The sequence below is a fragment of the Triturus cristatus genome, chromosome 10 (genome assembly GCF_964204655.1).
Source record: "Triturus cristatus chromosome 10, aTriCri1.1, whole genome shotgun sequence".
Taxonomy (NCBI): Eukaryota; Metazoa; Chordata; class Amphibia; order Caudata; family Salamandridae; genus Triturus; species Triturus cristatus.
In genome coordinates, this window is record NC_140593.1 from 69533515 (window position 1) to 69550467 (window position 16953).

A 16953-nucleotide genomic window follows, 5' to 3' on the forward strand; every position below is an offset into this window, starting at 1 on the left:
ATTCTAGTAAGGCCCGAGTCCAGACTGTCTCATTTCAATGTGGAGAAAAGGTGCATCGAGTGAAGAATGTGAAGGGTACCACCTTTTAAAACCCAGCAAAGAAACAACTATTTCTAGGTCTTGCCTTCCTAGCCAAAGCGGTCTACTTGCGGATTACCTCTTGTGGACTATCCCAAAAACGTACAACGGGGATCACAGCCTGCTCACATTAGATGGCTTTATTTTAATTCTTATTTCCTTCTTTCTTTTTCAGTGGGGTTCCTTCTTCTGTTTGCCCATACCCTGGATCACTGCCTCTTTACTCTGCTTTTCATTGGCCTGTATCCTTCCACTACACACTTTTTCTCTTTTATTAAGCACTCCATGAGAGTGGCTGGGGAGAGCACATGAGAGACCTGGAAAACACGGACAAATGTCTGCACCCTCAAGTCATGTTGCTCTCTCCCTCATGTGTTGCTCTCTCCCTAGTGTACTGCCCTCTCTCTCTCGCTCGTGTGATTTTTCCACTGCCAACCCCCCTCAGGCTCTGTGCTGCTCTCTCTCTCTCGTGTGCGTCTCCTACTGCCAACCCCCCTAAGTCTCTGTGCTGCTCTGTCTCTCTCATGTGCTTCTCCCACTGCCAACCCCCCTCAGGCTCTGTGCTGCTCTCTCTCTTGTGAGCTTCTCCCACTGCCAACCCCCTCAGGCTCTGTGCTGCTCTCTCTCTCATGTGCTTCTCCCACTGCCAACCCCCCTCAGGCTCTGTGCTGCTCTCTCTCATGTGCTTCTCCCACTGCCAACCCCCCTCAGGTTCTGTGCTGCTCTCTCTCTCGTGTTGCTCGCTCCCTGGTGTGCTGCTCTCTTTCTCGTGTGCTTCTCCCACTGCCAACCCCCCTCAGGCCCTGTGCAGCGCTCTCTCTCTCTTGTGTGCTTCTCCCACTGCCAACCCCCTTCAGGTGCTGTGCTTCTCTCTCGCGCTCTCTCGTGTGCTTCTCCCACTGCCAACCCCCCTCTCAGGCTCTGTGCTGCGCTCTCTCTCTCGTGTGCCTCTACCACTGCCAACCCGCCTCAGGCTCTGTGCTGCTCTCTCTCTCTCTCTCTCTCTCTCTCTCTCTCTCATGTGCTTCTCCCACTGCCAACCCCCCTCAGGCTCTGTGCAGCTCTCTCTCTCTTGTGTGCTTCTCCCACTGCCAACCCCCCTCAGGCTCTGTGCTGCTCTCTCTCTCGTGAGCTTCTCCCACTGCCAACCCCCCTCAGGCTCTGTGCAGCTCTCTCTCTCTTGTGTGCTTCTCCCACTGCCAACCCCCCTCAGGTGCTGTGCTGCTCTCTCTCTTCTCTACTTCTCCCACTGCCAATCCCCCTCAAGCTCTGTGCGGTTCTCTCTTGGTCTCTCTCTCTCTTGAATGCTTTCCCCACTGCCAACCCCCCTCAGGCTCTGTGCTGCTCTCTCTATCTCTCTTATGCTTCTCCCACTGCCAACCCCCTGAGGCTCTGTGCTGCTCTCTCTCTCTCTCTCTCATGTGCTTCTCCCACTGCCAACTCCCCCTCAGGCTCGGTGCTGCCCTCTCTCTCGTGTGTTGCTCTTTACCTGTTGTGCTGCCCTCTCTCTCTCTCGTGTGCTTATCCCACTGCCAACCCCCCTCAGGCTCTGTGCTGCTCTCTCCCTCTCATGTGCTTCTCCCACTGCCAACCCCCCTCAGGCTCTGTGCTGCTCTCTCCCTCTCATGTGCTTCTCCCACTGCCAACCCCCCTCAGGCTCTGTGATGCTCTTTCTCTTGTGTGTTGCTCTTTCCCTGTTGTGCTGCCCTCTCTCTCTTGTGTGCTTATCCCACTGCCAACCCCCCTCAGGCTCTGTGCTGCTCTCTCCCGCTCATGTGCTTCTCCCACTGCCAACCCCCCTCAGGCTCTGTGATGCTCTTTCTCTTGTGTGTTGCTCTTTCCCTGTTGTGCTGCCCTCTCTCTCTTGTGTGCTTATCCCACTGCCAACCCCCCTCAGGCTCTGTGCTGCTCTCTCCCGCTCATGTGCTTCTCCCACTGCCAACCCCCCTCAGGCTCTGTGATGCTCTTTCTCTTGTGTGTTGCTCATTCCCTGGTGTGCTGCCCTCTCTGTCTCGTGTGCTTATCCCACCACCAACCCCCTCAGGATCTGTGTTGCTCTCTCTCTCGCATGCTGTCTTCCCCCCTCTGTTATCCTTCTCCCCAGGCACCTTTATTTTTATACCCCGATCCATTCCCAACTGCCTTCCCCAAACCCGCTCCTCGGTTGCTCACCCACCCCATGCACCCCTTTTTAAAAAAGAATTCCGCGATGTATCAAATCTCTTGACGGACTCTCCAGGTCTCATTTGCTACAAGGTCACTCCGCTTGCTGAAATGCACTTTAGAGCAACTGAAAACATATAAAATGTATTTTTGAATAATTATTGCGCCAAGTGGTTTCGTAAAATTGTGTTAAATTAAACAAAAATGGAGCTCGCATCATCCAGTGGGTGCACTCTTGCATGGTGATGCATGTAAGCACACATGTCATCACGCACCTAGTTAATGACCTGGACACCAGTAGGGTTACGACGCATAAGCCCGCTTTGTACCCTGATGCATTTTTCCCTTTTTTTTGCCTTGATATTTTTTATTTTTTTATTTTATTAAATGCGATTTTATATAGCGCAAACTTTACCCAAAGGTGTCCGAGCGCTTTACAAAAGGACCAGTTACATTTCATAAGGACTTAGAGTACATGAGTTACATAAAAGATACAAACAGAAAAACCCTAAATTCACAAAAGAATGGTAGTAAGTACATACGTCTACTACACATGCTAGTGGTTAGAGTTGCATATATACAAGTTGAAAATAGTTAAATTGAAAAATGCTAGCAATGTCGTATAGCATTGGTAGAAAGAATTAGCAAAGCGAATAGGTCCAAAATGCAAGACAAAAAGTTTTGCCAGTGCTCGTTAGGAAATGGGAAGAGTGAAAACAGGTGACCAGATAAGAATGTAAATCAAGACTGTCGGGGAGGTATAAGCAGGAATTGGGAGGGGGTGCAAAACATTAAGTGGCGGGGGGGAGGGGAGGAGGCAATGAACAAAAATATGAAAAAAGAGAAGAGAAGCGAAGGCGAGAATAAAGTATGTATGTCTGCAAGACGTGTCAAAAAATCAAATGGGCTGAAATGAACAACTGGAAAAAATGCAGTAAGGCAGTAAAAAATGGTGGAATGGAAATAAACGGCCAGGGGGAAATGTACGTGTTGATCATTCGGGGATCTCTAGGGCAAGCGGGAAGTACTGGGCCTTAACAATAGGGGTTGAGATCATTGCCTCCGATGCCTGGAGTCCGTTCTTCTACGGCTCTGCAAACTGGGCTAAGTACAACCCATTCAACCCGTGACTCTAAGTGGCAGTGATGGCGAGCAGTCACAGGCTTCTCAGGGAAACAATGTGGGGTGACTGAGCTCAGAACTCAAAAAACAAGCATTAGGGTAATATAGAATTGCCAAACCAAGTGCTTGACTCAAGAAACAAAGTGCTTCAATGCACTCTAGAACTAAATAATACACATAGAAAAATGCACACAATTAAATATAGTGTCCTGGCGCTAGAGTAGGTTGAAACTGCTTCCTGTCATTGACTCTGGTCTGTACCATATGGACCAGGCGATGCCCCCCCACCCACGTCACCGGGTCTTTATCTAGCATAGCTAGGCTCGCTGGTCTTATTCTAGCATAGCTAGGCTCACTGGTCTTATTTTAGCATAGCTAGGCTCGCTGGTCTTATTCTAGCATAGCTAGGCTCACTGGTCTTATTTTAGCATAGCTTGGCTTGTTGGTTTTAGTCTAGCATAGCTAGGCTCCTTGGTCTTATTCTAGCATAGCTAGGCTCGCTGGTCTTATTCTAGCATAGCTAGGCTCGCTGGTCTTATTCTAGCATAGCTAGGCTTGCTGGTCTTATTCTAGCATAGCTAGGCTTGCTGGTCTTATTCTAGCATAGATAGGCTCCCTGGTTTTATTCCAGCATAGATAGACTCCCTGGTTTTATTCCAGCATAGATAGGCTTGCTGGCAGATTACCCCAGCACCCTTGTGCTAGCGTAGACTTCATTTAACACAGTTCACTGTTTCTCATCCAACAAGTCTCTTTCAGTCTGAGAAAAGACCTTTCCTTCTCGGGCAGCCACCCAGCTCCTCCGATGCTCACTCCCTCACCCTTTTTCCTGCTCAGCATAAGCCTGCAGGTCCTCTCTGCCTCCTCAGTGGTGGGGTGTGGGTGATGTGGCTGTCTCACTCTCTGCCTCGTCAGTGGTGGCGTGTGGGTGATGTGGCTGTGTCGCTCTCTGCCTCCTCAGTGGTGGGGTGTGGGTGATGTGGCGGTGTCGCTCTCTGCCTCCTCAGTGGTAGCGTGTGGGTGATGTGGCTGTCTCACTCTCTGCCTCGTCAGTGGTGGGGTGTGGGTGATGTGGCTGTCTCATGCTCTGCCTCGTCAGTGGTGGAGTGTGGGTGATGTGGCTGTGTCGCTCTCTGCCTCCTCAGTGGTAGCGGGTGGGTGATGTGGCTGTTGCTCTCTGCCTCCTCAGTGGTGGCGTGTGGGTGATGTGGCTGTGTCGCTCTCTGCCTCCTCAGTGGTGGGGTGTGGGTGATGTGGCTGTGTCACTCTCTGCCTCCTCAGTGGTAGTGTGTGGGTGATGTGGCTGTGTCGCTCTCTGCCTCCTCAGTGGTGGGGCGTGGTGATGTGGCTGTGTCGCTCTCTGCCTCCTCAGTGGCGGCATGTGGGTGATGTGGCTGTGTCGCTCTCTGCCTCCTCAGTGGTGGGTGATGTGGCTGTGTCGCTCTCTGCCTCCTCAGTGGTGGCGTGTGGGTGATGTGGCTGTGTCGCTCTCTGCCTCCTCAGTGGTGGGGTGTGGGTGATGTGGCTGTGTCGCTCTCTGCCTCCTCAGTGGTGGGGTGTGGGTGATGTGGCTGTCTCACTCTCTGCCTCGTCAGTGGTGGCGTGTGGGTGATGTGGCTGTGTCGCTCTCTGCCTCCTCAGTGGTGGGGTGTGGGTGATGTGGCGGTGTCGCTCTCTGCCTCCTCAGTGGTAGCGTGTGGGTGATGTGGCTGTCTCACTCTCTGCCTCGTCAGTGGTGGCGTGTGGGTGATGTGGCTGTCTCACGCTCTGCCTCGTCAGTGGTGGCGTGTGGGTGATGTGGCTGTGTCGCTCTCTGCCTCCTCAGTGGTAGTGTGTGGGTGATGTGGCTGTGTCGCTCTCTGCCTCCTCAGTGGTGGGGCGTGGTGATGTGGCTGTGTCGCTCTCTGCCTCCTCAGTGGCGGCATGTGGGTGATGTGGCTGTGTCGCTCTCTGCCTCCTCAGTGGTGGGGTGTGGGTGATGTGGCTGTGTCGCTCTCTGCCTCCTCAGTGGTGGGGTGTGGGTGATGTGGCTGTGTCGCTCTCTGCCTCCTCAGTGGTGGGGTGTGGGTGATGTGGCTGTGTCGCTCTCTGCCTCCTCAGTGGTGGGGTGTGGGTGATGTGGCTGTGTCGCTCTCTGCCTCCTCAGTGGTGGGGTGTGGGTGATGTGGCTGTGTCGCTCTCTGCCTCCTCAGTGGTGGCGTGTGGGTGATGTGGCTGTTGCTCTGCCTCCTCGGTGGTAGCGTGTGGGTGATGTGGCTGTGTCGCTCTCTGTCTCCTCAGTGGTGGGGTGTGGGTGATGTGGCTGTGTCGCTCTCTGCCTCCTCAGTGGTGGGGTCTGGGTGATGTGGCTGTGTCACTCTCTGCCTCCTCAGTGGTAGCGTGTGGGTGATGTGGCTGTGTCGCTCTCTGCCTCCTCATTGGTGGGGCGTGGGTGATGTGGCTGTGTCGCTCTCTGCCTCCTCAGTGGTGGGGTCTGGGTGATGTGGCTGTGTCGCTCTCTGCCTCCTCAGTGGCGGCATGTGGGTGATGTGGCTGTGTCGCTCTCTGCCTCCTCAGTGGTGGGGTGGGTGATGTGGTTGTGTCGCTCTCTACCTCCTCAGTGGCAGAGTGTGGGTCACGTGGCGGGGTGTGGGTGATGTGATTGTGTCGCTTTCTGCCTCCTCAGTGGCGGGGTGTGGGTGATGTGGCTGTGTTGCTCTCTGCCTCCTCAGTGGTGGGGTGTGGGTGATGTGGCTGTTGCTCTCTGCCTCCTCAGTGGCGGGGTGTGAGTGATGTGGCTGTGTCGCTCTCTGCCTCCTCAGTGGTGGAGTGTGGGTGATGTGGCTGTGTCGCTCTCTGCCTCCTCAGTGGTGGCATGTGGGTGATGTGGCTGCGTTTGGGATGGCTGCTTAAGGGAGGGATGGATCCTCTTATGGCTGGTACGGCAGGGGTTCTTTGCAGCCTGACTTTGGATTTTAGGGTTGGATAGTTGAGGCCAAGAATGGCCAGGCACAAGCAGATGTGAGGCGATACTGGTTGGATGGTGGACAAGGACTCAGCGGCTCTGGGTCATGCTGTGACTACGTACAGCAGCTTTCGGTCACACTGCGGTTTTACAATTAAGGCGCAGTGGCTCAGGATGCGCTGCATCTTCATAGATCAGGCTCAGGTCATGATACAGTTTCACAATTTCCACCAAGGTGCACAGACTACTCTCCACGGTCCTCTGTTTCTGCAGACTCACTGCACTGAGGTCAGGCACTACCTTGCTGGACAGGCACTCCTGCTGCAGGGCTGGCAGTCTTCCTCATTCTTTCAGCAGGACGGCTGGCTGGCCTCTTCCTCATGGCAGGTAATCTGTTCTTGCAGCAAGGGGTGGACTTAGGTGATGTCCACTCACCTCTGGGACCCTCACCATCAGGCAGACACCTGCTCTGTTTGCACCATCAGAATTGGTTTAAGGAGGTTTTCCTTGCAAGCGTTGATTGAACCTGCGCACAACAGGTTAGTCCCTAGCCTGGAAGACCCACAACAGAGGTACAAACTATGTAAGATTTCTTCACCTCGTCATCAGCAGCACAGAAGAATGATGGGGGGGACAAAAGGCTGGCTTCACCTTAGGGGTCCCTTTCCAAGGACTTCTCCTAATAATATTCTTTTATTTCTCAGCTGCTGGCCTAGACTGCGTGTGCGGGGAGGGACTGGGTCGGGCCATGAGGACTAGTTTGTACACTTAAGTATACATGTCAGTTTGTCCGGCCATCTTAGGCCGGCCAAACTGACATGCGCCCTTAGGTTTCTCCCACACATTTTTGGCACAGCCAGGTTGAAGAAACAGCACATAGTCCCTGTGCCTCAGCGAGCGTTGATCTAGCCCGCTCAAGCCAATCCCCACACTGCTCTCATGCTTGAGAGCAGCACAGGATTGGATGGGGAACCTGTGATGCTGGCCCAGGGACTGCTGGCACCAGGAAGGGGAAGCAGAGGTGGCTGCAGCATCAGGTAAGTTTTTAAACTTTTTTAATTATTATAAACCCCCTGCATTACCCCTCTCGCGTGCTCCCCCACCCCCCCCCCCCCCCCCCCCAGAACTCTAAATCAGTATCGGCCGCCACTGCCCTTTCACCTTGACCAAAAAAGACTGCAGTCCCACCCTTCACCCTCATCATCTACCTAGCCGCCACTGCCCTTTCACCTTGACCAAAAAAGACTGCAGTCCCACCCTTCACCCTCATCATCTACCAAATGGCAGTAGTTCAGGAATAGGAATCAGCAGCACCTCTCAACAAACGGCCTAACCAAACTCCTAAAGGAGCCCGGCCTGCTCTGCCTCTGCTCCAACGTCTACGTCTCCTCCATCCAGCTTCAGGCGTGTCAGCAGTACATTTCCAATGTCTCGGAAGACAACCTCACCTCCATCTTGAGCAGAAGCCCCATCTGGGAGTAGCCAAAATGGATCCCACAGGCCTCTATTACTCTGGTTCTCATAAGCAGCATGCGTGTACCAGGCAGGCCACATACACAAACACGCACAATGTGCTAAAAATTAAACCAATGTCCTTTCATCTCTCCTGGGGTCAGCAATGGTGGGCACACGCTCCATGGAGGTGATGCTCCGAGTTCCTGGGCAGGGTCCTGAGCTGGCCGACATAATGTCCTCTGTATCCAAAAAAGTGCTCCAATGATTAGAAAACACAGCTTTTATGCACGCTTTCCCTCTAGAAATGTGAGAGTAGCCCTTCTCAACTCCCTCAGCAGAACTCAGGCCACAGTGTTAGAAGTTACACTTTTGTGAGGTAGAAACGTGGCACAAGGACTGAACATGACGGTGCTCAGTGATAAGATTTAATGTATTATTGGCGAATTTAACAAAGTCAAATGCTACAAAGTTCACATAATCACCGATTTCAGAAGCAAACAAGTAAAACTCATCATGAAGCAACAGGAACCTTTCGTACAATGGATTAATTAGTACAAAACCATTTCATGTTACCCCACCAGGAAGCAGGGATCACAGGTGATAACTGGTGACATTATGACCCTGCCTCCCAGCTTTGCACTGTGTTGCTTAGCCTCGTAGCTCAGGTGTAGTGTGTTCTGACCCCAATCCCAATGGTACTTTTTTGTGTATTAGCTGTCCATTTTCAAGTTTACTATATGTGGCCTAGCCCCGCCACCTGCGCTTCTCGTGTGACCTACCCCACCTCCTGTGCTTCTCATGAGACCTAACCCCGCCTCCTGTGTTCCCATTATGACATAGCCCCCTCCCCCCCACATCCAGTGTGATCTAGCCTCCTGTGCTTCTCATGTGACCTAGCCCCGCCTCCTCTGCTTCTCATGTGACCTAGCCCCGCCTCCTCTGCTTCTCATGTGACCTAGCCCCTGCTTCTCATGTGACCTAGCCCCTCCTCCTCCTCTGCTTCTCATGTGACCTAGCCCCGCCTCCTCTGCTTCTCATGTGACCTACCCCGCCTCCTCTGCTTCTCAAGCGGCCTAGCCACCCCACATGCAGTGTGACCTAGCGCACCCTGTATTTCAAATGTGACCTAGCCCCCACCTCCTGTGTTTCTCATGTGACCTAGCCCCCCTCCTGTGTTTCCCATATGATCTAGCCACCTCACATCCAGTGTGACCTAGCCCCCGTGTTTCTTATGTGACCTAGCTCCCTGTGTTTCCTATGTGACCTAGCCCCCTGTGTTTATTATGTGACCTAGCCCCCTGTGTTTCCTATGTGACCTAGCCCCCTGTGTTTCCTATGTGACCTAGCCCCCTGTGTTTCCTATGTGACCTAGCCCCCTGTGTTTCCTATGTGACCTAGCCCCGCCTCCTGTGCTTTTCATGTGACATAGCCGCGCCTCCTGTGCTTCTCATGTGACCTAGCCCCAACTCATGTACTTCTCATGTGACCTAGCCCCGCCTTTTGTGCTTCTCATGTGACCTAGCCACCGCACATCCAGTGTGACCTAGCCCCACCTCCTGTGTTTCCCATATGATCTTGCCACCTCACATCCAGTGTGACCTAGCCCCCATGTTTCTCATGTGACCTAGCCCCCGTGTTTCTCTCGTGACCTAGCCCTCGTGTTTCTCTAGTGACCTAGCCCCCGTGTTTCTCTCGTGACCTAGCCCCCGTGTTTCTCTCGTGACCTAGCCCCCGTGTTTCTCTCGTGACCTAGCCCCCGTGTTTCTCTCGTGACCTAGCCCCCGTGTTTCTCTCGTGACCTAGCCCCCGTGTTTCTCTCGTGACCTAGCCCCCGTGTTTCTCTCGTGACCTAGCCCCCGTGTTTCTCTCGTGACCTAGCCCCCGTGTTTCTCTCGTGACCTAGCCCCGCCTCCTGTGCTTCTCATGTGACTTTGCCGCGCCTCCTGTGCTTCTCATGTGACCTAGCCCCGCCTCCTGTGCTTCTCATGTGACCTAGCCCCGCCTCCTGTGCTTCTCATGTGACCTAGCCCCGCCTCCTGTGCTTCTCATGTGACCTAGCCCTGTGCTTCTCATGTGACCTAGCCCCGCCTCCTGTGCTTCTCATGTGACCTAGCCCCGCCTCCTGTGCTTCTCATGTGACCTAGCCGCGCCTCCTGTGCTTCTGCTGTACAGCCTCGCCACGTCGCTCAACCCTGCGTCTCATGTTTCTTCTGTGTGATTTATTTATTTTCGTATTTACCAAAGAGTTTTGTAAAGTGCTGTGTATTTCCTGTCAGTTACTTAAAAAAAGTGATAGAAAGAGGAAGTCCAGCTTGATGGCTATATGTGATCAGTGGAGTTCAGTTAGCCTTGGCAGGTGACTGAGCGCAACAGAACAGCGGGCAGCGTTTCCAGTCAGTAGGATCTCAGTCTTGCCACTGGTCATGCACAGGAAGCAGTGGAAGGCCTGGCCTAACCATGGGTAATGTTTGGTGGGTTCTTAGGAAGGCTAATCACTCAGACTGGTTTGTCTCTCTTGGCATTCACTCCTAAGCCCACTCAGGACTCCTCAGCGAGGTGCGCCACTGGTTCTACGCAGATGTGTAAACCAAGCACAAGAGGGCTGAGGCTTCCGCCATGGAAGGGATTGATGGGCGTGTTAGAGAGACTTGCTAGATCCAACTGTCACCTTTTGCAGTCCCTCGTTTTGTTCTGAGTGACCTAACCCGCCTCGCGAGTTTCTCCTGTGTGTCCTAGCCCTGTTTTACGCCTGGGAAACCCTGCCTCCCCTGTGCACAAGCCCTGCCTCCTGTGTTTCTCCAAGGTCATCTGATGATGCGACAAGAGGCAGAGTTAGTCTATAGCTAGCGGGTGGAAGCCCAAGGACTAGCAGCCGTAAAGGGGACAAGAGTGACTACAGAATCCTCAGTCAGAACACTCATTCGCATTCCCGCCCTTTGGAAGAAGCTGAACCCACTGGACGTCAATGTCAGTGTGGTTATTTAGAAGAATGTGGTGCCCACCAGACGATGCACCTTGGCTCAATCAGAAGCCGTTCTAATTAAGAGAGAGTCGGTGTGATATGGCCATATTAAGTCAAGTACCTGTCAGCCTGGCTGTGCGTGCAGCACCGCCTTTAGAGGGATCAGGCTTTTCTCTGGTATACCACCAAGGAGAGCATGTCCATAGTCGATGCGGGTAATGACCAGCGATTGCACAGCATTTTGTAAGTCATTAGGTGGGAGAAAGATTTGCAGTTAGGCAGACGGGAGTTGACAAAAAGCCCCTTTGGTCAGATACCTTATATGAGCTTCAAGGTGGAGTTTCTAGTCTACTACGATACCTACCGATTGTCCCGAATCATCGGTCTGAGGTTGATAGTGCGCAGATCAGATTGCATTTAACCAACACTGCTTCAGCTGGGTGTCAGATACAAAGAGAAACTCATTTTTTAATTCATTTTGTTCTCTGCTTAGACTTTTTAGCTATTTTTGAATGTTGGACAGGCAGGAGAATATGATCATATGATCAGCAGAGGTTCTACCCTATAACTGGGAATCACTTGCGTTGATATTGAAATCCTAGACGGCTTGGAAGTGCTCCAAGGTGGCTTCAATATGGATATCGATAAGTAAAGGTGACAGTATTGAGTCCTGGGTACCCCAAAGTTCAGAGGTGTTGGTTTTGAGAGAAATTCCCCAATTTTAGCAGGTTGGTGTCTGTTTTCAAGATAGGATGTAAACCACCTTAATGCAGTGTCATTAGTTCACTGTACTGAATGCTGAGGACAAGTCTAGAGGAATCAAGAGGCGCGTGTCTTTGTTGTTGATCCTTTCTAGAGTATCCTCCAACACATCCACCATTGAGGTTTCCGTGCCGCGCCCTGTATAGAACCCAATGGAAATTGCCAATAAGGTTGTTTTCTTCCAGGCAGCTCTTCAGCTGGGATGCAACGCAGTTCTTGTGACCTTTCATCAGAAATGGTGAGCCTCTGACAGGGTTTAAGTTCCGAAGGAGGTTTTGGGTCCAACGTAGGTTTTTTTTTTTTTTTTTTTTTTTTTTTAGCTGTTGTTTGAGATGTCCTACTTTGTGTCCGGTAGACATAAAGCCTTCTTCTAAAGAATAATTGATAATTTCACACCAGTTAGGAATTAGTGCTAAGTTAGGAGGGATGGGGTGAGCTACCTAGAGTGCTTAGTTTGCTTAATGGTGCCTTTAAACTGACTCGCTGTAACTAGTTTAAAGTCGGTCCATGGGGAATTTGAGTTCTTAATGGTAATTAGATCAGGGATATTTAAGGGGAACAAGGTGGACAATTCTTGCCTGATGATGTTGACAATATTATGGAAGAATGTAGGTATCTCATTGCGCTTTTCTCACCCAGTTTCCAACTAGGACACTGGAGCGTAAGAATCTTTCAGCATCTTAAAGAGATTTTTTTCACTTATCCTAAACCCTCAGGCTATGCGGGTAACTTCCTTGTTTGTTACCCCTGGATTCAGCTTTGTGTAATGGTTTTAATGTGCTTTTAAATGGAATATTATGTGGTTATGTCTATGCACTATGGCACTAACATTGGTGTATTTTCTGTCTTTGAAGGTGAAATGAAATGATTTTTTTTTTTAAATAGAGCGCGAAACATTCACCCGAAGGTGTCAAGGCGCTAGCTCGTCATGACTAACTGGACAGTCCAGAAACACATCAAAGATTAAGCAGCCAGGTCTTCAACGCCTTCCTGATGGCCAACAGGTGAGTTTCTTGTTTCAGCCTAAGTGGTAGAGAGTTCAAAAATGTGGTCGTACCGACCAGAAAATCCTTCCACCCCAGGAACAATCAAATTATGGGCATGAGATGAACAAATATGGCGAGTGGGAATGTAAGGCTGTGGATTCTGTTTAAAAAAGCTGGGCCCTATGTCATACGTAGCCTTAAAAGCAATGCAAGGAGCCTTAAACTCGATCCGTCTCTTCACTGGCAGCCAGTGTAATTCTTTGAGCGCCGGTGGTGACATATTTATGTCTTGGAATGTTCAGCAAGAGACGTGCAGCAGCGTTTTGCACAATCTGCAGTTTAGATAAGCACTTCTTTCGCAGGTTGATAAAAAGCCCATTACAATAATCAGCTCTAGATAGAACAAGAGCTAAGACCACTAGTTTCCGCAGCTCAGCCGGAATGAATGGGAGAATCCTTCTCAGTAGTTTTAATGTGTAGAAGGAAAGGGATGTAACCTGGTTAACGTGGCCTTCGAAAGAAAGCATAGAGTCAAACGTGACTCCCTAGTTTTTCACCTTATTCGTAGGAGTCAGTAATGGGCCCAGCTCCACAGGCCACAGAGCAGCGGACCAAAAAAGGGTATGGCCTCCCAAAAGTAAGACCTCGGTCTTACTAGAGTTCAGTTTCAAACAATTGGTGGCCATGCATTCACCGACCTGATGAAGACAGGTGTGAAATTGTGTAATAGTGTCAGCAGGTGAGCCTGTCACCGAGACTACAATCTGGGTGTCGTCGGCATATGAAACAGCCGAGAAACCCAGGGACCTGATTATCCTAGCCAGCTGTGCAACATAAGATATTAAAACGGGTTGTACTCAATGAAGAGCCCTGTGGCACTCCGCATGGTAAAGTAAAGTTCGGTGACTTGAACTCATCTAGAGCCACAAATTGCTCCCGGCCAGACAGGAATGATTCAACTAAAGCAAAAGCTTTCCCTTTACTACCAATCCCCCTCAGGACTTCCAACAATTTTTGAAGGTTCACCGTATCAAATGCAGCAGAGAGGTCAAGCAGCACAAGTGCTGCATTGCCTCCTGCTTAAACTGTCTGCCTAATTAATTCGGATGCTGTGATCAGGGCCAGTTCAGTGCTACAATGCTTTCTAAAACCAAACTGAGTAGCATCCAGGAAAGCATGCTTCTCAATATGTTCAGATATAACACCATTCATGGCTTTTTCCACCATCTTTGCAGGCAAAGGGAGTCTGGAGATTGGGTGGTAGTTGTTAGGATCCGCCCCATCTAAATTAGGTTTCTTCAGAAGGGGGAGAACACATGCCAGTTTCCAACTGGTGGGAAATATACCAGAGGTGAACATTTGGTTAATAATAGGAGACAGATGCAAGCCAAATAGTTATGGTAGAAGATGGAAGATTTTTAGGGGGACAGGGGTCCATTGGGGATCCAGATTTAGTGGACCGCATAAGGTTAATGGTTTCCTCCGTAGTCAGTGGCGGGAAAACAGATAATTCAGGCGAATCACTGAAATCGAGGGGGGCTGAGGAGATTTCACTAACTACCCTAGATGCGACTAACACCTCAGGAGGGGACGCAGTCCCTTGGGCCGTAGACCTAGAGAAGCCATTATAGACCTCCTTAACTTTATCTTGGAAAAAAGTAGCCAATGAGTTACAGAACGTCTGATTTTTGGGTGACTGTTACCTCAAAGCATTCGGCCAACTTTTTTACTGTCGAAAAAAGTTCCTTTGAAGAGTTTTTTGTGGTTAATATGGCTGTAGTGAAATGGCAGGTTTTCTCCTCATGTATCGATTTTCTGTATTCGAGCAAAGCTTGTTTATAGATGGTTTTATCATTCAAGTCATAGGAAGATCTCCACTTCCTTTCCAGACGGTGGCATTTTTGTTTTTGCAGTCTGAGCTGTTCAGAATACCAGGGTTCAGTGGGTCCTGACCTATAGTTAATAAAGGATTTAGCTGGTAACACCTGAACTATAGACCTCCTAAGCCATTCCTCAAAGGCAACGGCTGCTGTATTTGGATCCTCTGTAAGGTCGTGTATTTTCATGTTTTTCACCTTTATGTATATTTGTATTTAGGTGTAATTTTTGTATTTATTATGTTACAGCCCTGAAGAAGTTCACATGTGAACAAAACGTGTTGGCTGTTTGCTGTAATGTTTGGAGTTTCTTTTGTATACAAGCAAAATAAAGAAGATATCGAATATATCAAGTCTTGATCTAGACTTCTTTGCAAGAACATTGGCTGTCTGCTGCACCACTTTTTTGTGTTTTTTGTTAAAATGGGGCCATAAGGTTGCACCCCTGGGCAGTGGGTGCTATAGTGAGTGCACACCTTAAGGATCGTGTTTCAAGAATCATTTAACTGGGGACAAGGAAGAGGTGCATTATTTTTGGGCTTGATAATCTGTTGCTTTTGTTGTAACTTATCTTGAACCCTATTTAACTGGCGCTGCAGCCTTCCCTGCGTAGTCCTGCCTCGCTGTACTCGGCACGGAGACCGTGCACGGCCCGACATCCACAAAGCCGGCAGCTCCTTACCTTTGGGTCCCGGAGGAACAGCGCTCGGAGGATGAGGGAGTGCACGTCCCCGATGGGGGGGTAGTGCATAAGAAGTCCCAGGCAAGTCTGGTAGTTACTGGAGATCACTGGAAGAAATAAAAAAAAAACATCCTAAAAACCCAGAAAAAGATGCGACAGAAGAGGCACAGAAAATATAAGAACACACAAGGCAATCTTAAAGAAGAAAAGTCACAAGGCATTGTGAAAAAAAGAAGCCAATGTAAAAGCAACATCGAGAAATTATATGAGCTTTTAGCCACATATTTCCACACAGTGAAAAGTAGATTGTGCACACCTAATTATAGGACTCTTTAGGCACTTGGGGAGAAGAGAGAACGATCAGTGTGCTACGCCTTCTAGGTGCTGTCTATCACATGAGGTCTAAATGGAAAGACGGCCAAGTCTTTGCAAAACGCCTTGGACAAGGCGTGCACTACCAGCAGAAACATATATACACAATTTAACAATATCACATGTTTCAAGGTTAAACTTATGAACCACATTCACTGCAACCAAAGATTCACATGTTATTTATATCAATACCTTTTGACAAAGAACAACGTTCAAATTACATTCTATGAACACTTTATATACAGAAATCAAAATTGTGGCAATCAACCAGTTATTTCATAACCACATTCGAAATGTGTGCCCAATGTAGTGTCCTTATATACATCCATTCCACATTCGGAGGGTTTAGAAGCAATAGAATGGGCACTATTACAACAACCTGAGACAGGAGCATATAAAGTTTTTGTGTTGGAATTGCTCAATTTTTGCCTACACCATAGTTACTTCGACTGCAACAACCAATTCTACCTCCAATTGAGTGAGACCTTGTTAGACTTGGCATCTTTTGGCGTGTTTTTCCTGAGTTTTTGCTTTCTGCCCTCCCGGTTTTTACTCTTTTTTTGCTGGTGTAGTGTCTCTGCGCACTTTTCTCACTGCTGATCAATGGTAAAGTGCAAGTGCTCCTTTGGTAAATTGTGTTATGGTTTGGAGTTTCCAGGATTGAGTATTTGATTTACTTGTTAGTCCCTAGTAAAGTGCACTGAGTGTGCCAGGGCCTGTAAATCAAATGCTACTAGTGGGCCTGCAGCACTCATTGTGCCACCCACATGAGTAGACCTAAAAAGGTAACTCAGACCTGCCATTGCAGAGTATGCACGCAGTTTGTAACGGCCATGTTGACTTGGCAAGTGCACCCACTTGCCAGACCCTAAATGTCAGTCACCCCTAAGGTAGGCCCAAGATACCTCTGTGGGCAGGGTGCAGTATATGTGAAAGGTAGGACATGCCCTGGTGTGTGTGGCATGTCCTGATAGTGAATTACAGCCCATTTCGTTTTTCACTATTGCAAGGCTACCTGTTCCCCATAGGGCAGAATGGGAAGTTTGTTTATAACATCTTATGAACATAACTGGCCCTGGGAACTAGGTGGGAAAATAAAGTTTAGTATGCCTGAACTCAGAATCTAAAGATGTATCTCCACATAATTACTTGGATTGTATACATGTTTTTAAGCACCGGTGGTTTTGAAATACTCTGAGTTGCACTAAATTTTGAATTTACTTGTTAATCGACGCAGTTCTCAGCAACTTTTCCAAGTGAATGCATCATGGGAATTGTAGTGCCTTAAGGTGGGTCGAGAGTTAGAAAGTGGCACAGCTGTTAATTATGTGGAGATTAGGGGGCAGGCCGTTTGGTAGGAGGGCCGAAGGCTTAAATTTCAGATTAGGGGGTGGAAAGGGAAAGGAGACTTCTTTCTGGGATGGTGAGAAGAATACGTTCGCTTATTAGCAGGTATGTAAGGAGGTCAGGAAAGAAAGTGGGTTGGGGAGAGTTTAATTACAGTAAGGAGTTTCGGGAGTATTTTTGATGGGATAGGTTGAAATATTGAC

The 16953-nt window shown here is 49.5% G+C and overlaps 1 protein-coding gene across 5 annotated transcripts in view; it reads right to left on the reverse strand.

The window, feature by feature from the left end:
• Nucleotides 1-16953, reverse strand: part of TBC1D5 (TBC1 domain family member 5) — a 2224639-nt gene that overhangs the window by 571493 nt on the left and 1636193 nt on the right. For all 5 annotated transcript variants that reach the window (XM_085630445.1, XM_085630447.1, XM_085630444.1 and 2 more), the window contains one exon: nucleotides 15032-15138. In XM_085630445.1, the coding sequence (XP_085486571.1) occupies nucleotides 15032-15138 (107 nt within the window). The remainder of the gene's footprint in view (nucleotides 1-15031; nucleotides 15139-16953) is intronic.